Source organism: Anopheles bellator, chromosome 2 (genome assembly GCF_943735745.2).
Source record: "Anopheles bellator chromosome 2, idAnoBellAS_SP24_06.2, whole genome shotgun sequence".
Lineage (NCBI taxonomy): Eukaryota > Metazoa > Arthropoda > Insecta > Diptera > Culicidae > Anopheles > Anopheles bellator.
Genome location: NC_071286.1, coordinates 63,451,028 through 63,473,764, shown reverse-complemented (window position 1 = coordinate 63,473,764; position 22,737 = coordinate 63,451,028). Strand labels below are relative to the sequence as shown.

The 22,737-nt window shown below is 49.9% G+C and overlaps 1 protein-coding gene across 1 annotated transcript in view; it reads right to left on the bottom strand.

Moving 5' to 3' along the window:
- LOC131207856 (protein sickie) overlaps nt 1-22,737 on the bottom strand; it is a 177,270-nt gene that overhangs the window by 81,476 nt on the left and 73,057 nt on the right. The window contains exons 5-6 of the mRNA XM_058200488.1: nt 2,951-3,087; nt 1,285-1,450 (exon numbers count right to left, since the gene is read on the bottom strand). Coding sequence (XP_058056471.1) covers nt 1,285-1,450; nt 2,951-3,087 — 303 coding nt within the window. The remainder of the gene's footprint in view (nt 1-1,284; nt 1,451-2,950; nt 3,088-22,737) is intronic.

Here is a 22,737-nt window from a genome sequence, read left to right as displayed (position 1 = left end):
ATCTAAAACTTACGTAAACATATGTTCATTTCTATTCAACTCCATCAATGAATTAAAACTCTCTGTATTTAGGACATGGTCATGGGCAGCCCTCTCACTGCCCTGTCACATCTCAAAATCTGTCCTTAATCCCGCCCCATGGGCATGGGATGAAATACCTTATCCTGTTACTTCACAGTTTTACATCGCTTTCCATTATGTTTTCTGTGCTAAAAGTTTATGTTTGATGTGAACGATACCGGACGAGTTTGTGGAAAAATAATCATGAAATGGTCAGAAAATGTTTGGAAAGAATTCATAAAACAGTGAAATAAAGGGTAGAATTTCAAATAGTAAGAGGCTACTTGCTACTATATCAGACACAATTGATAGAATTGTCGTTCGGGTATCGTCTCCCTTTTTCAATTTAAATATCTCAGAAATGATTCAATCTATCTATTCATCTTGGCCATTTTATGTATTTTTAAACCGAGGACATTACCACTGCAGAACAATTGAAAAGTATTTGCAATCATTTGTCGCTCTCTGATAATTCCATACATTTTTTGCTGCATTTTCAGAAGCATCTTCGAAAAGGACAAGAACCAAACAAAGAGAAAGTAAGGAACAAACAAGAAAACACGCAGACATACTCCGAGCAAAAACCTGTGTAAAATAGAGGAGTCAGCTTAAAATGAAAAGGTTTTTGATAAAAAGTTGGAAAAGGTGATCCAAAACATTGAAACCAAAAAAGGAGTAACTCTTAAGCCACTGAAAAACGTTTGCGGTTGAAAATCTCCCACCAGAGCCATCGAAACAATGCCGAATTCATAATTCATAGCGATCCTTACCAGCGCCCCACAAAACGATCCTTCCCAACAACCGCGAGTGCCCAGCCTTTGGCCGGACTAACGCGGAGGTTAATGCACTGTCCTCCAGCAGCCCACATAAAACGGGAACGTGGAATATGAAACTTTCCGCTTTACGCTCTCTCTGTGTCCTCCGCCAAAGCAAAGAAGACGCACGATGGCGGTTCGCAGGAGCTGTCTGGGATGTGGCACCTTCGACGGTACACCCCGGAAGCTAAGCGTTTCGCCTTTGTCCCGGTGACGGCGCCCAGGAACTTTTCTCCAGGAGCTTTCCACTTTTTTGTTCCCGGCCAACATAAGTAGCCGGCCGGAGCGGTTAAATCGTAGTTTTTTCGGAGAACAGTGGAGACGAGCATCCGTCACGGTTCCGTCTCGATTATTTTCACAGCTCTCCCGCGCCATCGTCGGTTGTTGTTGAAGCAGATGGATTACTTACCTATTGTTTCCCTTCGGGATCTGGGTGATTATCGCGGTACCGTTGTGCTGGGGACTCCCCGGGCAGCTGCCGCCGTCGGATGGGGTGCTGTTGGAGACGACTCCGACCATGGCACCGCCGCCGACACCGCCACCGAGGGTATGCTTCTGTAAGCCACCGTGCAGTCCTGTGGATGATCAGGACACCGACCGACCGAGAAAGAGAGAAGTAGAAAGTGAATTTTTAATTCTAAATAAGCCGTTATGGACCGACCCCAACGGACAACGATGATGCGAGGACGACCGCGTCGTTCGCCTTTTGCAGTGGCCATCATAAATGCGGGGGCATGCATTTAAAATCCACAAATAATGAGAAATGGCTCCGGGTCGGGACCGGGCGGCCAGCACTATAGTTAAAGCAACTCCAGATTGCTCGGAACAGGACGCGTGTATTCGATTCTGTAACTGTATGAACGGGTCCCGCTGGGGCCACTGAAAACCTGGCCACTCTCCGGACGCTCCGGTTCCGATAATTTATTATTCAGCTTTATGGTCCAACGTGAGAGCCTGGTCCGAGACTCGGGCTGCTCCAAGGATTCCGCTTCCGCTAGCCAAATTATCTGAGATATGAGGTTGCGGTGCGATACCAGAGGGATAAAGTTTCCCTAACAACCTTCCGAATACTCGGTCCTGGGTACGGGAACTATCGGAGCTTGTTTATAATTAATTTATAGGAGATTAAACATGTTGGCGATGTGTTTGTGTTCACCTTGACCAGAGGCCCCGGTTCTAATTGTACTTTGGCAGGACTTTTATTTCGTAGCCGTATCGACGATACGGACAACTCCTGGCAAGGGCTACCGGAAAACGATGAATTTTAATCGAATTTCCGTTTTAATTGTCGTTTGCGGGGTGAATGCAGTTTTGCGGAAGGGCTGCAGTTGTCGATGCTGATGGTTTATGCAGATTGCGATAGCGTACCGAGCCGGCGGCTAAGTGTGGCTTTTATCGTTCTCGAAGGTCTCACACCGTTTCCTCTCCGTAGGTCGGGGAATACAATGGATACTTTTGAAGGAAATCTCCCGGGATACGGTCTGGATGTGTAAGATTTCCTTCAATCTCTGAGCCGACAGTTCTGGAACAGTCGTTTGCGAAAGAAAGTAGTTCTAGTGCTGTTCGGAGAACAGCTTAATTACCATTCGGGCTGGCTTTCGGGCGATAAGAGTTCCCGTCTTCCGGGGCACATTATGGACAATTCGAAGGCGGTGCCGAACGCAGCCTCCGCCACTTAATTATTCCATCAATTTCGTATGCGCTGACCCGAGACCCGAACGCTCCTTTAATTATAGTTTTGATTTACAACCACGGGCTTTGTCGGATGCGAAAGATTAATGCCGGAGCCTTCGGTAAATCCTCTCCGTAATGGGTTTCGTCTTTGTAGAACTTTCGAAAGATTCAAACACACAAAAGTGAGGTTTGTGACCAAAGTTTTATCACTCGACCCAAGTTAGTCCGGGGGATTCCGGTGAAATGGGGTGCACTGGGTGAAACTAATTAACAATCCAGCTTCTTCGGTCCGAGTCGGTTTACATCCTGGCCCGGGTAGTCTGTTCGATCTCCGTTCCATCGTCATCATCGTCAGTGTTGGAGTCGAGAATGGATTAGATAAACACCCCGCCCCAGCTTACCGGTCTGTTGGTTCGGTGTCGGTGGCAGTGGCCGGACCTTATCCGGCGGACATCGTCGGGTGACCAGCACCGTCGCCGGCAGTGGGATGGCCGTGCCGCCATTTACGCCCGGCTTAGCGTACGGAACCGGAAGTTGTCTGCAAGAGAGAAAGAGAGAAAGAGGGAACGGTTTAGTGACGCGAGCGGACCCTCAAAAGTCAATCACCGGTGATGAAAGTCCCCGCACTCCCCGGCGCAGCATTCCAGCGCGATTAGACAAACGTCGAATTAAAGCGATGACACGCCAACATCAATTGCTTTCGTCCGGCCGGCACTTTCGATGGAAATTATGCAAATCGTTACCGATTAGGCCCCCGGTCGGCGGACCGTCTGAAGAACGTCATCTTCCGCTACCCACGCCCGCCCGCCATTTGCATAATTAAATTAGATTCTCTCCTGACCGCGTTAAGTTTTGACACACGCAAGAAATCGGGGCTCGAGCCCTCGAGGAAGAAGATGGAAATTCCAAACCAGAAGCCAACATCAAGACTGAGCGAGCCCCTGCGGGAAGAAGGTGTGATAAATTTGACCCATTAACGGGATCTAAATAAACTATGGCCACGAAGGAACTGGAAAAAGGCGCGGTTTCCCGACGACTGTTGCTGCTGCTGGGAAGGTGAGGGCTGAATGCGCTCTAGGGCTGCATCGCTAATTCTACCCCCGAAGCTAGTTGTTCCAGTTCTCCAGCTCGACGATGCACCGACGACGACCACGGGCCTGTTTTGCGTGCGTTGATAGAATATCCAATGAGCTTTGGATCCTCCCCGGGGAACGGGTTTTGTGGGGAACCCCGAGAGCAGGCCAGGTGGATCATCTCACTTCGGCGGTCGGTGGCTTCTGGTGTTACCAACAGCCAGCTGTTGCACACTTGCGCCGGGTGTTTCGGTGGCTCATCCATGTCGATGTCAACTGTTTAACCATTCCGTGCCCATTGCGGCCGGGGACTTGGAGGGCGATGGACCTCCCGCAGACTTCTAGGAACGCAGCTGCCCGATCACTGACCAGCAGCTCGAAAAAAAAAACGGCGTTATATGAGTAACCGTAATCTGTTCCCGTTCGCACAGCTGGACTAGAGCCGACCTCCCGGAACGGGGCCATATTTCCAGCTGCGAGGCTCCAGGCCTCCGGGTTCATTGACAGCGCGAACTCGCCGTTCTGGGGCGGCCGCGACACCGGGCGAACCGAATCGCTCGTCGTTCCGGTGGCAATTAGTGGGCACGGGGCGCGATCGCGAGCACCGAGCCGGCACCAGCATAAATTATTTATGAGTCTCTTTGGCCACCCCCTGAGTGGTCGGTTGGAGGTTATTTAGAGGCGCTCCACTCTCTGTGGTGAAGGTCCAGTTGATAACCGGAACCACGGTAACCGTTCGCGAATCAAACGGTACCTGAGCACTCCGATGGTTCTGCAGCATCCGATCGGCATCGGCAGCAATTTGCGTGCGTCCGTTCGTTTTTGTTTGCAAACCGTGGAGTCGGGAAAGCGGAAAACTTTCACTGGCCAGGTGAGATTATCGGACACATTTCAGGTGGACGCAAAGTGGACGCAACGCGCTCAATGATGACAGCGTGGCGTGATTGAGCGGCAGTTTTGCATATTCCCGGGGTTCCCGTTGGTTCTCAAACAACGACGGGCGTCAAACGTTCGACGATGATGATGTGGAGTGGCGGCGTATGTTTCGAAAAGATAAAAAAGAGGGAGAAACGCAACACGTGCACCGCCGGACTGGCGGCCACGGCACCGGCTCCATAAACATAGCCGTGGTCCGAGAGCAAGCAGCGCGCATCGAATTTCTCGGATACTTTCTGGCTTTATTTTTAGGTTGCATCATCGCTGGCCACAGTGTGGTGCAAGCAGAACGAAAACCGCAAGACCCTTTCGCGTGTGGTTTTGGCCCTCGGTTGGACTCGATTTTCTTCTTCTTGGGTCGTTTGAGGGCCTTCCGAGCGGAGGCGATGAACGTACAAGCGACAGCGCAAGTGTCCGGCGATGCGGCGGAAGTGCATCGAATGCACCAATTCGCGGCCTACACGCTGCACGGAGAAGACGGCATTATTTTATTGCACTTTTCAATTTTCCTTTCCGGTGTAAAGAATGGGTGTAAGAACTGGCGAAGTGCAGGCCAACGGAGCCGAACTGGAACGAATACGTTTTACGACTAGCACCGGCCCCGACGGTGTTCTCGGTGTTCTCGACACCAATCCGAAGCGAATTGCTAAATTGTGGCGAATTTCATGAATTAATACTTATTTTTTTATAACCTTAAGTTTATAGTTGAATTACAACATCTTAGTGAAAGCCTCTGGGACCCTGATCCATACAAAGGTAAAAGAATTGTATGCCTTAAGTAGTACATAATCTATCGTATTCTGTTTATCAGATTCATTGGGCCCCGTGGTGAAGATAAACAATATTGTTTGAACAATTGTGCTAATTATCTAGCACTTCAAAAGCCCCTGAAAGTCTTGACTGCTTTTAGGAACTGATATAAAGTAATCTGACTTATCAGCAATAAAGTTGTAAACATGCGCCAGATTAAGTATAGGGTTTGCTGACGCACATGTTCTTCTCCTAGTGTTTGGACATAATGCTGTTTGGGTCTTATGACGGCGTTTGTTACCGATGGCAGCGCCATCGGTAGAGCCTGCCAGCAGCCGCGCGCAGATTGCTTGCACGCCAGATAGCTAACAAGAGGTACTGCATGCAAGCGAGAGTGCAGCGCGAGTGTAAAGGAGCGAGAGCAAGTACGAACCGCGAACGACACGATCAATCGATAAGCGAACGAAGGACGATAAGCGAAGAAGGACGATTCTGCGGAGTGACAATCGATCCGCCGCGTATATCGGACTAATTTTGAGTCGCTTTTAACCATCGCTTTGAACCATTGGAATAAAGGACTACAGAAAAGAAGAGAAACCGCGGCGGCGTAATCGATATTACTAACAGCGTTCATAATCGTTAGTTACTCAATTTATTGTTTGATGTATTGATTGTAAATATTGCAAAAAAATTACAAAAAATATTTTAGTTATCTATATATATAAAAGAAAGTCGCCTAAAGGTTACACAATTCATAACTCAAGAACGACTGAACCGATCTGGCTGAAAATTGGTGTGGAGGTAGCTTAGAACCCAAGGAAGGCTTTAGGATACTTTTTATATTCCGACCGTGTCACAATAAATCTGCACAATGATTTTTCTTCGTACTGAAACGAGACAGACAGAGTGCGTAACAGCAAACAATTGTTGGCTTCTCTTTCTCGCTAAAGCAGCGTTCCCTCACCCCAAGCAAGCGCGGCAGACAAAGCGCGCAACAGCAAATAACTATTGGCCTCTCTTTCTCGCTAATGCAGCGTCTCCTCCTCCCAAGCAAAAATAAGCCCCCCCACCCCTCTCTCTCGACCGCGTGTTTTCATTCCCTTCTCGAGAAAGGCCAGACAGAGAGCGTCACTACGAGCAAAGGTTGAGCGAGTTTACAGCGAGTCTCTCTCTTTCGTATGTTCTCGCGAGTCTCTTTCGTGCGATTACTTTGACGATTTGACAGTCTCTCTCGCACATTCTCGAACATTTGGAAATTTTTTATTGTTACTTAGCTGTCGTTTTTATAACTGTCAAAATGTATTGAAGTAACCCGCGAACACAGCGTAGTATCGTGATATACCGGACAGTGAATAACAAGTGCCTCATACATTTCCTTAACAATGCCGCCACCAAGACGGTCGAATCTTTCCCGACAAAGCCGTAATGCAAAAACTATGCGAAGTGTTGCGAATGAAATGACTGAAGAACAAAAAGAAATTGCTCGCGAAAGGACTCGGTTGGCAAACAGAAATCGGCGAGCGAAAAATAGAAACGCACAAGTAGATAATTTTCGACAAGATGCCGATTTGAATATTCGCTCAGTTTTTGTTGCAGAAGAAGAAGCTGATTTGTATCGGGCAGCGTTTCGATACAATTGCATCGCTAAGTACAGCGAGCATAAGAGCGTTCGCATTGGGCCAATGAACGTTCATTGTGATAAGTGTGATGCGTTGAAATTTTCCGGAGAAACGGCCGGATTGTGCTGCCTCAGCGGAAAAGTTAAATTGCCTTCACTGACTCCGCCACCAGAACCAATGGAATCATTGCTTCGTGGCGAAACTCCCGAATCACGTCATTTTCTGGAAAACATTCGAAATTACAATGGCTGTTTCCAAATGACGTCATTTGGGGCAAAGATTATCAATGAACGAGGATGAACGAGGAATCCGACATTCAAGGTAATTATTTATTTTTTTTTACTAACACACAGTATAGTGGAAGAATAACTTATTATAGTTATTCCTACGTATTATGTTTCTTCTTCTTCTTATTGGGCAACAAACGCTGAGCGCTCTTAGCAAGAACCAGAGACAATGTTAATCTCTGATGCTTTCTGTAAGGGTTTGCTTTTACGGACGGGGTTGTTGGTCCCGCGCCAACTCCCTCTGGCACGCCGGTATCGGGAATCGAAACCATGGCCGGTTGTGTGACAACTGGTCCCGGGATTCTAACCCAGGGCAGCTGCGTTGACAGTGACGAGCGTTACCGACTGCTCTACACTGATATGTAGTGTAGTGAATGATACACTATGTGAATGTAGTGTATCATAAGGTGCTGAACTGAACAAAAAGGAAAGCTAATCATAATAAAAAATATTTACTACATAAAATCGAAAACCTGCTTACTAATTGCCTTTGGGGCGGAACAAAGTTCGCCGGGGCTGCTAGTGAACAATATAGGAAAGAGATAAAATCGACCCCATAGTTGATCATATTCTCTTTTATCTTACACAATTTTACAAAACGTTTTTTTATAAAAACGGTCAACAAATAAAGACGCCAACATCATTCGGCGAAGGTGTTCGGTCCCAGTGGTTGACAAAATGCGCCCGAACCGTAAAATACAACCTTGTTTGTGAGTTTTCCCTGAATACCGTTGCCGTTGGGCGGTAGTGACACAATTCGGACCCAATTAAGAAACGGAACCCTGTGAAGCGTCAGGAACGATGCGCCGAAGAATGTCACGTCGTCCAAAAGAAGTCGATCAATCGCGATCGGCGATCCCGGGAATCGATCCCGTGGCCCGATCGATGGTTTTCGAAGCCGAATTAATTAACCCCCACACACAAAGGGCTGCGTTTTTGGACTACGATTTGTGGTCCGTGTCTAATCGAGAAGGAGGAACCTACGGTGGAATGTGGCCACATAATTCTTAAAGAGACGAGAGCCCCCGTTAATTATAGCCTGTTGACGGCAGTTCGCTAAGAGTGACGACGCTAGTTCAGGTCAAGAGAGAGAGAGCGAGCCCGTGACCGCGTTCATGTTGAATGTCAATAATTGATGCTAATCTTCTGTGCTTGGACCATTTTCACATCTAACGGCCCGATGGGTCACCGTTTCCTCTCGCGGACCGTGGCGGCTAAAAGCCCGAGTGACCCAAATCCATCGGTGAAAAGAATCACTGTTCGCGAACTCTCCGTTTTCTTAAAATGGCTGGCGCAAAGGCAATGATTCAATTTATCGCTACTTGAAACCGATCGTCTCGAGAGGCTGCTAAGGCTTTTATAAGGCCATTTTGGAGAGCGAATCTCAAAGAGCTTTCGTCGTTTCGTGGCGGCATCTTGCACACTTTGCATACAAAAGAAAGATCGTCAGATCCGAAGATTGTATCGCCCGGTGGTCGCCCTATAAGGAATCTTCCGCCACGAGACGTCCCGAGCACGTAAGTCGTAAAGGGTTACCGTAAAGGCTGACCTGTTTGGCCTTTTCTTCGCCTCCGCAGCAGCAACATTTTTGCGATTCTATTCTAAAATGTAATATACATTTTTCATTCGGGGCGAAGATGGTAGCCATGCAAAGCGACCGTCGCCGCCCGCGGGGACCCGCAATGTCCTTATATAACATACTTTCTTGGCCCCGTGCCGTTACGATGGTGCCGCGTTCAGGTGGCGGTGTTTTACGATCGAGTCTGCAGCGCGAAAAGTGGAAATTACCTATTTAGGAGTCGGTAGGAGAGTCGCCCCAGCCCACCCTTGAGGTGAGCCAGGCCGGTTCGTGACGGTGCCTGCGGTGGCTAACACAATTTGCACAACAAGCGAGCGAAATACCGGTCAAATACCGGTCCGCAGCCGCAGAGGTTAAAGTTGAGCCCCGAGAGCTTTAGAAAGTGGGGCTCGAGGATGTTTGGAGAATGGAACACACAGAGGCTTAGTTTCTTGGAGCGATAGCGCGGATCTCGGATTGCATAATTTATTCCGGCGATCTTGGGCCGGTGCGTGTTGGAAACCATTTGCCGTCACTCTATTTTAAATCAAGCCACAAAGTGCCATCAACTCCGGAGTCTGATGACGGAATCCATCTGGCCACGGAACGAGCCCTCACTAAAATCGGTGTTAATTATCATGAAAACGGACCGAACGGGACCAGCTCTTCAAACGTACGGCCTTTCATCCGTCGGGCTGCTGTGGCACATCTGGATGATCTATGATCGTGCGCGGCTGTCCCAACACGCACATCATCCCCGAAACCCGTTACACGTCATCGTTAGACAAAATGGATAAAATGTCTCACACTTTATGGCCCCAACGTGCGGCGCGCGCGTTCCAGTTCTCGTCTCGCCTCGCGGTCTGGATGATCTATTCCTATCCAGAAGTGGCAGTGCGGCGCAAGAAAACATATACAAACTCCGCTACATATGCTTTCTATGTTTAGCCACTTATGGCCGTTATGATGCTCGGTCGGTCTCGGCTCTCCGGTGAAGTGGTGGGCTAGAAAAAACCGAATCACCATCACTTCTAGGCCATTCGTCACCCTCTCGCGATATGTCGTCGGTGTTTGGTGAGATTTTCGAGCAGTGACTCCCCCGGCGTGGCGAATCATAAAACGAACCTCCACAGGACGTTAACCTTTGCTGTACCTTACTGGGCTTTCGCCGACACTCACGTCTCTGAGCCCACATTCGGGGCCTCAGGTAATCCCACTGAACTCCTTCAGGGTTTCCGGGCGCAACACGGGCCGGTCGCCGGTTTAATGTACTGTCATTAATAACTGTAGATGAGATCGCCTACGCGCGTCTTCGTTTTGGTCGCTCCCAGCATGAAGACGGTCCCGTCCAGACGTTGTTCGCTACTGTTCGACGCCCAATGGAACCCTTTTTTGTTCGCCTTCAGCTTGATTGATCGAACAGTACTTTGGCCGGTTCGGTTGGTCTATCGGGCCTAGGGACCGCGGAAACCACAACCGCAGCTCCTGGAGCCTTGGGCCAATCCCCGTTTGTATCCGAACCCACTGCATCATCTCGGCCCGGGGGGGATCAGGGTCTCCTACGGCGAGACCTCATTAATGTACGGCCAGGCCAGGAGGCTTCGAACCCTCGCGACACCTACGCGAAACCGTCGGGGGCCACACCGAGGGGTCTCTGTCGCATACTGGAGCAATCAGGAAGAAGGCGCAGCCATCGTCGTCGCCACCGGGTCTTATTAATGCACCTTTATGAGTATCTTCGCGTGCAGTTTTCCAATATTTATTACCTGGCCCCAGACCTCTTGCAGATTTGCGTGGATGTAACCGAGTGCAGTGTAGGCAGACGAGCACATCGGTTGCGTGCAGCATCAGGCCCCTCGGTTCAGACGACTATCAAGGAGCACCGGAACGTCAGGAAGATTTGGAGAACGGCACCCTCGGTCTGATTGCCATTATGCACCAGGGAACGACCCTTGCATTCTGATGACGGCGGCAGACACATGCAGATTGTCGTTCGGGGTTGGGCCATTGTGTGGGATTTATTATTTTGATGACTTGATCAATCTTGTGCTACGCACAACCCGAGAGCCCAGAGACTAATTGCAAAGCCTCACATCCGCCGGCTCAGCATCGGATTAGAGCTGGGAGCTCTAGCGTCAAACGTCACGACATCCGGACGTCTGGGTTACGGTTGGAGCCCGCCCGCCCTGTTTATGCAAAAACTTTCAATCAACAACTCTTGATTGCGCATAATAAACAGCCACTCATAACATCGGGCCGGAACGGCAGTCGCCCATCGGAACCCACCCGCCGTGACCACGTGGCGTCAGAAGTCAAAAGATCGAAGACGAAGCCTTTTGGCAGCACCACTTTTCGGTCCGCCAGAGCGAGCGGGCATAAATAAAGTTCGCATTCGAATTAAAACGGTTCCACTCGGCTCCGTCGGTCCGGTGGACAGCATCTGCTTTCGATTGGTTTTTCGGGCACCCAGAAATATACGCGAAATGCGCCGGCCAAACGCGCGAAATGAAACATTTTTGGCGTTCAGGCCCGGCTTGCGGGCTAAAATAATTTCAACTATCGCATAAATTTTCGGAGGTCCCCGTTAACGTCACCGGGGCCGCGTCCGTCGGCCAGTGTCAAGAGGTTGCCCCGGGTGGTTCGGCAACGGTTTGCGCACCGTAAAATTTCTGCTTTCCGCCGTCGTGCCCATTAGGCTACGCCCCGGCGGATGGGCCACTCTTGACGTTCCGGAATCGATCATCGCCCGGGGGGCGTTGTTGGGGAGCCCAGCACCCGGTTGACCGAAACACACTTTTGACCCAGTGCCTCGGGCGGCACTGAGTGATCCTGCCAGCGATAGAGAGTGTGTTCCGCGATAGGAGGCGGTGTCGGCACCCGGGAGGAACCCGGGAATAACGTTTTACGGGACTCGGTGCCGCCGCTGGCACGCCAACCGGTCGATGACATCTTGTTTGCGTAGCGGACCGCCAACGGGCCAAGGATGGATCCAGGTCTACGGTCTCGTACGAGGAACTCGTAAATCGATGATGGTGACGATGATGATGCCGCGATGATCGTGTCATCGTTTTGCGGCCCGTCAAACGTCCATGTCTATTTTGGAAAACCACAGAGGGTTGGGTTGATGGGGAGCGTCATAAAACTGTCGGTTGACAATCGGCGACGACGACGATGGACAACCGGGGCCATTAATAGGCGGGGAAGCCCATCGGGTTCCGATCGGTGGTTCGAACGGAGCGCGCACGGTAGCCTCCCATAAGCGCAGCGCATCGAACGATGTTTATGATTTATGTTGTCTCGTAAAGCGGTTTTGGACGACGCCCGGCAGCACGCAGTTCGGGAGTTCCAAAATTCGGCAGGATGTAAACAAACGTTGGATAACAACCGCTCGGAGCATGTTTTGCCAGCCGCAAACTCGAATTGGATTCAACTTTTAATTTGGAACCGAGTTTACGATTCCACAGTTCCATCGTCCGGAATCGGACGACGCTGGTTCTTTGTGGCCACAGAAGTGCACACCGTTGCACGCGCGAGATCGTTAAAAGCGCGGCTACAATGAAGCAGCACCAGAAACGACAGAAAAATGTGTCAATTTTCTAGCTGAATCACTCCGGCTGCGAGCGGCCACGGTGACACGTGAAATATATGCGAGCGGACGGGCAGCCTCTCCGTGGCCTGCATAAGCAGGCGTGAATCAGCACGAAAGCATGTGACTGCACTCCTGCGACACGAACCCAGGCGCCGCATAAAGAGAAAAGACGCTATTATTCAATCCAACGTTGCTCCAGAGTGGGGAGCTAATTTTAAGGCCAAGAACCCGGCAGAAGACATCTGACGTCGTGACAAGCCGCTGGAAGCAACATTCCCGCGGAGTGACACTAAGTTTGTGTTCGTTTGGCTAATGGCTAGAATGCTCGCGGGAAAAGCAGTAGTAACACGTTACGTTACTTGGCATCATCAATAATTGTAATTGAACTTTAATAGACGACAAATAGGGTAGGCCTGCGCTGACGGTTCGGGGCTCGACTACCACCATACGACCAGCCGATCGAATGCATGTTATTTAATCGAGTTTGGGCAGCGGTCCTGAAATTAATATTTATAAAAATGGGTCTCCCGTCATCCGGGTTATGGAGATAAATTACAAGGTTGATTTAATAAGAGCTTCCGAACGAGCACTAATCCGTTATGTAACGGTAACAAAGAAAGAGCCGTATGAATACAAGCTTCGGAGCCCTATGAACAAACAATCATCTCAGAGTGAAAATTTACTCCTTCTTATGCAAGTTTCGTGGGGTTTCGTAATTAGGGGCTGTGGTCTTTTTATTAGTCTGTGTTGTTGGTCTCCTTTGTTGTGGATAAGTTTCTGGCCAATTAATAGAGAGGAATTCTGAATTGCATGTGTGTAGCAAACCTCAGGACTACTCCTCCCGAGGAGACGCTTTTGATTGAAGACGGTGTGTCCTACTCAGGTGAGCTACGACTTTGGCATGTTATAGCTGCCCGGCATGTCTGCCTAGCAGAATGTTAGAGGTCTGTTCAAAAACTATCCTGATTTTTTAATTTCCGCGGCTTACGCACATTCGAGTTTTGATTTTTTGGAGCGTTATGTTGCTATTCGTGTCTCTCAGTTTTGGTTTGTGTTTCGGCTCATCGTAAATTTTCTACCGAGTTCGGTAAAAAAACGCATTAACATTGCTAAGGAGCTGTTGGTATCTGTCCGCGAGAACCCAAATTTACTCCAGAAGGTCTGTTGATGAATCGTAGATTTACGGTTATTAAGTTCACAAAAAATGATTTTTTTGGAATGTTTCGAGGATTAGAAAAAAACGTTGGCACAAGTTTATAATATCTGATGGAGATTACTCGGAAGGGGATAAAATAGATATACCTTGATAATTAAATAATATTTCAAAAATCATCAAATTCGTGATACTTTCAGAATAGACCTCGTAGTAGTTTAATTATATGCAACAAACTACTCCTGTTTTCCTGCCATTGTCCTGCCTGATCACCGACTGCATATCTGATCTGAGCAACATTTTAGAGCATACGATCTTGGCTTGGGGTCGTGTGTTCGTGAATGTGGGCAAGTTTCTGCCTTCGTAGTTAGCTTCTCACAGCCGATATAATCTGGATGAATAACTAATCGATCGCAGGTAATTTTACCACAACTCAACTAGAAGGCAAGAAGGCGATAGGCCACTTGGGCCAATACAAATGTGTTGTAAAATCATGTTGGAGATTTAACCATTGACTAAAGTAACCGAAGGTCGGTAGATTAAACACCACGAAAGCAGCAATGGATTAAATGCAGACCCAAAGATAAAGCACGAATGGAAACATGACATTTACGATCCCAAAACGGGACATCCCAGCCAAGCCAGCGCGAAATTGAACCAATCCGCCATCGTTTGCTCGAAAGTTCCCTCTGTGTCGTTTTTTTCGCTTGTTTGCTTGCACAACACCCCCCGGAGTCGGAGCAATGAAGGATTGACGGCGTTTTATGTACCGTTGAAAAACTGCAGACCCGCGGCCAAGATTTATGCGTTGCCCACGAGAGACACCTCGAATATGACCAAAAATTCCTCCCACTGGACGCTACAGGAAATTCAACACCTTTTGGGCGCCCACATTTGAAACGACCTTCCGACTTCGTGGGACGGGCAATAAAACACCGTGGCCATCGGTAGTCACCCGGTGGCTCACCTTCCCGCAGTTCACTCGCCCGGCGAAGAAAATACTCCCATTTTTGGACCGTCCGCCCCGTGGTTTGTGGAGGCTTCCGAGAAATGTGAGAAAAAATCGCGACAACAGTTCCCGTTGGCGTTCGTGGTCATAAATTAGGTCCACTTCGGGGCAGAGTTTAATTCACGATCGCTAATGGAGTTACACCACGCCAGCTCGCCGGATCGATCGGAGTCGCCAGTTGGCGGGCCGGGATTCGGAACTGACACCAAGTGGCAGGGGCTTAAGATTATATTGTAGCCCACCAAACCGCGGCCAATCTGGCGCCTGGCCGGGAATGGGCCTTCGTCCGATGATTAAAAATTATAATGACGAAGGCGACATTCCGCACGACGCCTAATTGGTCTTCCCGATCGAGGAGTTCTTTTTTTAAGCTAAAAAAACAATGCAATCATTATCTTGGTGTTGGGGAGAATGGGACCAAGCCTCGGCCGGGACGCCCAGATCCACCAGACGACGCCCTGAAGCCTTCGCATCGCCTGAAGCCGATTGTGTATGCATCGCGAGCGTGGGCTTTCTCATTACCATCGGGGCCATCGGCGCCTGGAGCTCGCGGCGCCCACTCGAAATCATTGTTGTTTTGTTGTCTGATGAAATTAGCCCGTAATTGCATCAATCTCCGCGCCATGGAGTTTCATCTGTTCTTGATTGCTTTAAATGGCGCCGACCCGTAGGGGCGAACCTCTCCAGACGAGCGGGATCTAACGGCCGTGGAACGCCCTCTTCAGCGGCACTTCAGAGGGAGGTTTTGAAGCCGTAACTCCAAATCCGTCTGCTGGCCAACACCTGGGTGCACTCGGCCATCGCACGTGGAGGTCGAGACGGGCAATTCAATCGTCGTCGGAGAGGCTCCAATTTCAAACGCGTGAAATCGATCGCCCCAGCCCAGGCACCGGTGCAGCATAAATGCAAAGTGCGAAAACATTTTTCCACCGTATCCAACGGTGATGGCGAACATGATCCTGGCTGGAAGGCGTTGACCCTCCGGCAGAGTGAATGTTAAGGGCGTTAGGCAAGGTGCTTTAAAGATGGCGGATTTCTGCTCTTCACAAAACTATCGCCGTCTAATTTTATTGGCCCGACAGTCGCCGAGATGAACGAACGGGGAGCGTATCGTGGCTGATGAAAGACGGCACGGTACTTCTTTGGAATTAATTCGAAACTTCTCCGCTGAGCTGCTTAGCGTAACTCGCGCGAGGAATATTCATAACGCACAAGGAGCATATTCGAGACGACGCTGGAGAATGCAAATGTTTAAACTCATTTCATTTCGACAACAAGAACTTGCGAAAAGCGCATCGGCGAGCGCACGGCAGAGTATGAATTTCCACAGAACAAAGAAAATTCCTCAAAACTGCACGCGGAAAACCCGTGGCGGATGCTGACGGAATGATGAGAAATTGCTCCTTCCTCGCTGGCTCAACCTCATCCTTCGAAACCACATGCAAATACGACATTTACCTTCGAACATCCGGCGAATTCGGAAGGCTGCGACACTTGCGCCCTTTTTCGCTGCGCGACGACGAGGACGACGACGAATTGCCCATTTCGGGGCCGCTTCAGCGCGAACTCTACGGAACTCTCTACTGCATCGACGACGGACACTCACAGGACACAGGAACGGGCCGTCGGAAGGGAACTTATCGAACCGCTGTCGCATAATTTCGCATGCCGCACGCCACGGAGCATTATGCTGCGATAATTGTGTTGCTCTTTATTCGTGTTGTTGTTTGTCGCACTTTTTTTTTCGTGTGTCAAGACTTCACAGTGAGAGGGATACACCAACGCGGAGCATGATGATTCACGGTTTAGCAGGTCGCCATTCGGGCGTTATAATTGGAGGCTCCTGTTGAGACGGATTTACTTCTAAATCGAGCACACGACACACGATGGGAAACATAAAACGATAGTAACAACGTTACTGGCGTTACGTGTGAAGGCGCCCTTTCGAAGGTTGTTGAAGTGGATGACCAGACGTTGCAACTTTGTCCCTCTCCGCAGTGACTCCAGACCGGTCGCCGGCCCGGTGAATCCGGTGGAAGATTAATACTACAACTTTGGCCGAGCGATGGCCGGGACTCGTCGTCCTATCGTCGAGCTTAATTAATTTCAAGGCGAAGCCCCTTCCTAGACAACCGACCCCTGGCTGGGCGCTGCTTGACACTCTTCGGTGCACAAATGTAACAAAACTTGCCGGTGACTTCGGTTTCGAGATCGAGAGGCGTTAATTAATATCGCCATTTAATGAGTGCGACTTGCAGCGGTGCATCGAGGACGGCGAGAGGCCGCCTAAGCGGATTACCATTTATCAATTTACATGGCACGCGGCTTCTGCCATTACCCCCGAGGTCTCCGGCCAATACAACAAGCGCGGAGAAAGGCGTCGACGAGGTGGCGTCTTCGGAGTGGAAATTACACATAATCGCTACACGCCCCCCGATGGGCCAGGACACCGCCGCCAGGCTTCATTAAACCAATAACTTATTACAACGCATTTAAATCGATTTTCTGCCCGGTTCCGCGCGGTCTATAAATATTCGCATCCTCCTGGGGCAAGTCGGGAGTAAACTCTTGTTCGTCGCGATGGTTGACTCATACGCCAGGTCGTGCAGAGGATTCGTCTTTTGGTTGGGTTCTCCATCGCACGGTGACTCACACCGTGATCATCGCACGAAACTTGTCCTCCCCGGGGCCAACAGTCGACAGACAGGAGAAACCATTGTTTATGGAACCGTGTTGTGGTCGTGACAAGGCCTTAACCTACATCAGCGATCGCGGATCAGGCCGCGATTGGGATCTCTTCAGCAAGAGGATCTGAGGTTCCAAAGCCACCGCCAGATAGTTTGCCAAATCCCATAATTGACCGTTTAGTCAAAACTAGACGCCGATCGTGATACAAGTCCCACCGACCAGCCGACCGACCGGTCCTTGTGGTCCCAAAAAAGGGAAGCCGACATCCTCCGCCACGGCCTTGTCAAACGGTTTTGGACGTGATAATTTCATCGTGGCCCCAACTCGACCAACCGTCGGACGTGAACGCCACACCGAGACCCTCGAAGGCTCGGCTCGATAAGATCGGTCCAATTAATTCGCGGGCCCCACCGTCGCGAGCGATCAATCTTCGGCACACGGTGAGCCGGTGGCTTATCAGACCCGGCGCCCCTTACCCCCTGGATGATTAATCGTTGGCACTGCGGTTGGACGCAGTCCCAAGAGATTTGTCTCGTACAAATCGTACCACGCCGCGCTGGCAGGGTGTCGCAGCCCAACGGACTCCTTCGAACTGCTCCACCGGAAGGTCTGATTAATTGAGCCGCGCGGCGCACGGCGTGCGTGAAATGCGCCACTGAGCGGAGCGCCTGACGGACATTAATGGTCGGCCAACTGGTTGGCCAAGCGGATCATCTCGGTGCATCCGTGCGCTCGCTTTCAGGCGCGTGTTTTGATAACATCACCCAAAATAGCACCCGAAAAGACCGACGGACACGGCGTGGCGATTAGCGTTTCGGGCCGAGATCGCGTCGTATTTTGTTATGACAGGTTCCCGGGATTTCAGTCCGACCGTTCGAAAACGTTTAGGCGAACCCGGGGTATGGAGGAATTCCACGGCATTTGCGGACCATGTTTCTACGCGAAGATGTTGCAACGCAAATTACTCGGTATAATGTCCGGTGCCGCCTTGCGTCCTTGCCACACTCTAGTGTTGGTATTTTTAAAGTAAATGGAATAGATGTTTCACTTGAAACTGTTTTCTTGTTGATGAGTTTTTCTTTAACTTTCTTTGTTCGGCTTCACATCCGCCGAACGGTTTTAGCATGTAATGCAGGCCGTAGCCGGGTTGGTTCGTCCTGCATTCTCATGAGATGACCTACCCACCGGAACCTCGTGAGGCGAGTACGCTGCACAACTGTGAGGTCTTCGTACGTCGTACGTTCGTATGTTCGTCTTCGAGACCAAAACAGAATTTCGTCAGTTGTGGACCGAAACTATGCCTCACATGCGTATGTGAGTACTGGGATTTTAAAGGTTCTACACCGTTCCAGCTTTGACTGCTTTCGTTTCCCCAGCTGAATCCCCACGTAAGCTAGAGCCACGTCAGAGAACCTTCGTCATTCGTTGATGAGTCTACCACGGAAAAAAAGTCCCCGTATTCCTGCTTCCGAAAAGATAAGAGAATTATGGACACAACCTCATCAATCATATTTGCACTTCGCTCCACCCGACAGCGTTGACATCTGCATTCTAACGACTGGGAGCCGCATTCCATAGGCGCCCAAATCGGAGAAAATCTGATTAACTTGCTGGCCGCCCGATCACTGGCACCTTCTGAGGGCCGCCCCAGACGACTGCGCGACGTCTGTTGGGAGATTACATTCAATTTTTCACTAAATTACTCTTCTGTCAACCATTCGGGCCGTGGTCGTCGTTACTGCCGCCCTCTTTTTTACTGCCGCCCTGCTCCAGTGCTTATCGTAATTCCAGGAGTTCCAGAAGCGTTTTCGGGCGAACTCCCGAATTTGGCACGCACCATGCCCACTGTTATCTTTCTCCGTTGGTCGGGACTCGTGGCCGGAATTCCACGGAATCAGGAGCAGCTTGTAGGTATAAAAATTTAATCGACTTCTTGCTGGCGGAAGAAGAAAATGTTGCGAATCCCGAAATGCTACAGCAGGCAACACCTGCGCCGTTCCCGGGAGACGGTTTTCCCTTTGAAGAATTTCTCCGCCGGGTGCCATACGACGTGGGGGGATGAAAATACTGGCCCACGTCGTCAGAGCAGCTTCCCCCCAAGGCAGAAGCTAATTGGATGAAGTTTGTCACTGACAGCCAGGGACCGAGCGGGCCAATTTTGGGGCCCATTGCTGGGCCGGGAAATCGGTGGGGGAAAATCGCTTAATCCTGCACCCCAAATCATCTTCTGTGGGGACGATTACAAAACGAGACCGACGGATGACGACGGAGAAGAGATAAAGGAAGATCATCTCGGTTCCGAAGAAATTCGTGGTAATTTTGGGCAAATAAATTGAGCAAAGAAATGACGAAGGAGTAATTCTTAGCATTCGCCTGACAGCGCTGAAATGACGGATTGCTCTACGGCTTTCCATTGCATTGGAGTAACGAAGATGCTTTGTAGCCTTGTGCATAAAATTATTCTGACCAAATAGGAAGAAAAATTAAAAAGCTCCATTTCAGTCTATTTGCTTTGCTAGTGAGCAGAAGAGAACCTAAATTTCTTGGAACGACGTTAGTCTCAATGTAGTAGAACCACTTCCCCTTCAACTATTCTTCAACAAGTCTCGACGCCGTTCGCTCTAATGGACAAGAATGTTTCCCTTCGCCAAACACTATCGATACGACTTGAGGAAACAGTTTCAGCCAACGATAAAACGTTCCGCCAGATCGTCTACCGAAGCGTTCCGGCGATAATTCAACTCCGCCAAAGTGAAACCAATCGATCGAATAATAATCATAACACTACTCCACGACGCTTTGAGCATCTCTTGGTACGGAGCTGGCGAAGTGAACGGCACCGAAAGGAACTACTCTACGGAACGGGGGAAATAAAAATTCAATTTTCTGATTGATCCACCCAGCCACGCGATGGCTCCGGAAGTGCAAGCGTCGTCGATCATCGGCACACCCCAACGACGACGGCGTAAAAGGGTTCCCGCATTCTCGGTACGCCCCTCGGGAAAACTTCTCTGCCACGGCAAGAGACAGTAAAACGTTTTTCTTTCGCCCACTCTGGCGAAACGACCGAAAGAGCTCCAGATTGGACTCTGGCAACGTGGCGATTATGATGTTGATGATGGCGCGGGCACATCAGCTGCTAGCCGTCTTGTAATTACGCGCCAGCTCTTTAATTACAGCCCTGGTGACGTGTCGTGGCGGAACGAGTTCTGTTCCGATGAAGCCAATTTTCCACTCAGTTACCATTCGCACGGAAACTGTTAGCTGACCATTCTTTGATGTCAACTGCACTCCCCTAGAACGTGGAGCGTAAGTGTTGCCCTCCGAAAAACTCCCCGTTTCTTTGAGGCCACTGAATCAATTAGGTGCCAGGCGAAGAGCTCGCCCAGATCCTGGTTTCCCAAATGAGCCCGCTTGCCCCGGGAGGGTCCGTCGACACTAAATGACGTTGACAGCATCGGAACAGTGTGTGTTGCCGCCAGCGTTTGCAGTCCCTCTCGCATTTCGTTAAAAAGAGTGGCAAGGCCGCATTTGAATCCCGACCCCTTTCGAGTCGCAAAAATTCAACATCACTTGCATCATAATTTTCAATTACAGACCATCATCGGCAACCCGGCCAATCATTTGCGAGGCACGAGCAGAGTGACTCATCGTCGCTGGCGCTGGCCCTTAATCCATAGTCCCAGCCCGACGCCCCGGGAGATTTCCATGGATGGATGGCCGCTCGAGAGGGAAGCTTAAAGGCGGTGCCGTGCCGTGGTGTTTCATCTGAAATCGCACCGCCCGGGAGCGTGACTTGACGACGCCGACGTCAATCGGTGGCAGCTTCCAATCCACATCGAAGTCCCTCCTGCCTCGAGTCTCGAGATAATCCCTTTCCAGTCGGTCTGCAGGGACAACGCCAAATTGATTAGCCTCCCGAACGGGTGCCATTTTATTCTTGTGACATAAGCCCGTGACATGCAAATGTCACGATCGTCGTTCGAGGGGCCGAGTAAATAAATGCCAAGAAGTGCGCCGTTCTTTGACAGGACCCCAACCCACATCATACAGTCGATTGTCGTCCATCGTTCTCGCCTCGTAATGCTCGCATCTTATGGTGGCGTGTTTTATTTTCCAAAAAGCGTCATCAATTCGCGTACACGTCTCACGCCGAAGTGCGTTTTCCGCGCGGTTGCGTCGTATTCGCGTTGCTTTTGGCTCGCCATCCGGAAAGTGCAATGATGCACAAAGTGCATTCGAAGTGTTTATGGCGGGTGGAATCGCCAGACCGTAAGTAAGAAGTACCCCATCGTCGGTGCAGACCGAAGAACAGTATACTAGTGTGGCCAAAAAATATCGGGAATTCGCTTATAACTCGAAAAAAACTTCTTTGTTCTCCCGAATTTGATTTGTTATAATTTTTGAAACGGTCCGAAAAGTTCTTTTTAGAAATGGCCTTCAACAGAATCTTCGTTTCGGCTCCTATCTCAATTATTGCACGTAAAAGGTATCCACGGAACGGCCTCTTTCGTTTAGTGAATATCCCGAAGTGAAGAAGATGTGGACCAAGAATTGTCTCTCCACAAATCCGGTGGATTGGAAAGAATTCATGATGCACCACTCCGCGATAATCAACGAAAACTGTTTCCCATTACATTTTGGTCACAGTAGTAAGTAGCCATCGCACGGCAAGAACGATTCTTCAACCGGTCCTCCACAGCCCGGGCGAAGGATCCTTGTGGCAAGGATTTTTCTTTCCCGTTCCGATCGGCGAGGGAAGGGAACAAAACAATAGACACACATGCACACAACACACACGTGCTTAACATAATCGAAAAATCGGTCGGTTCAATCGCTGTATGCGTTCTCCAATGCTCAATGCTCCGAGAGCGGCGCTCCTTTGTGCTAGGTCGGGTCGTGGTCGGGTGGTTGATTAATAGAGCCCCACTGTCGAATGCAGTTTGCAGGCTTCCGCGATGCTCGTTTCCGGTCCGGCAGCTGCACACTTTACACACGGTGAAGGATTCACTTGCCGCCGGTTGAAGTAGTTGGGCGAAAGAACTCTGGAGCGAATGAATCGATGTCTGGAGAGCAGTCTCATGATCAGCAGAAGTGTCCATCATTTTGTTTATTACTTTTCCCTAACATAATACCCGCCCGGAAGGTGATAAAATAAAACAAAATGAATCCTTTCCCTCGACAGGTCTCCTATTTCTATTTGCCATCCATCCGGGAACGGGTGGCGCACGGACGGCCAATATTTGCCAATCCAATTCGCGAACCCGGCAATGTCAAGCTCGGGTGTGTAAATATTTGACTAGCAAATGCAACCATAACCCGCTTTCCTCTTCGTCCGTACAGTTACTAGGTGCCGGTGCACCAGAGTTCCTTCACCCCTTGCGAAGACGCCGACCGAAGGCCGCCAATGTTCAATTATCAGAAAGCCCCGGACCCGGGACCTGTCGGAAGGATTTTTATGCCACACGGTCGGGCCGGGCCCCAAGACGCTGTTTGCATAATCATTTATCACCGTTGGCCGGGCTC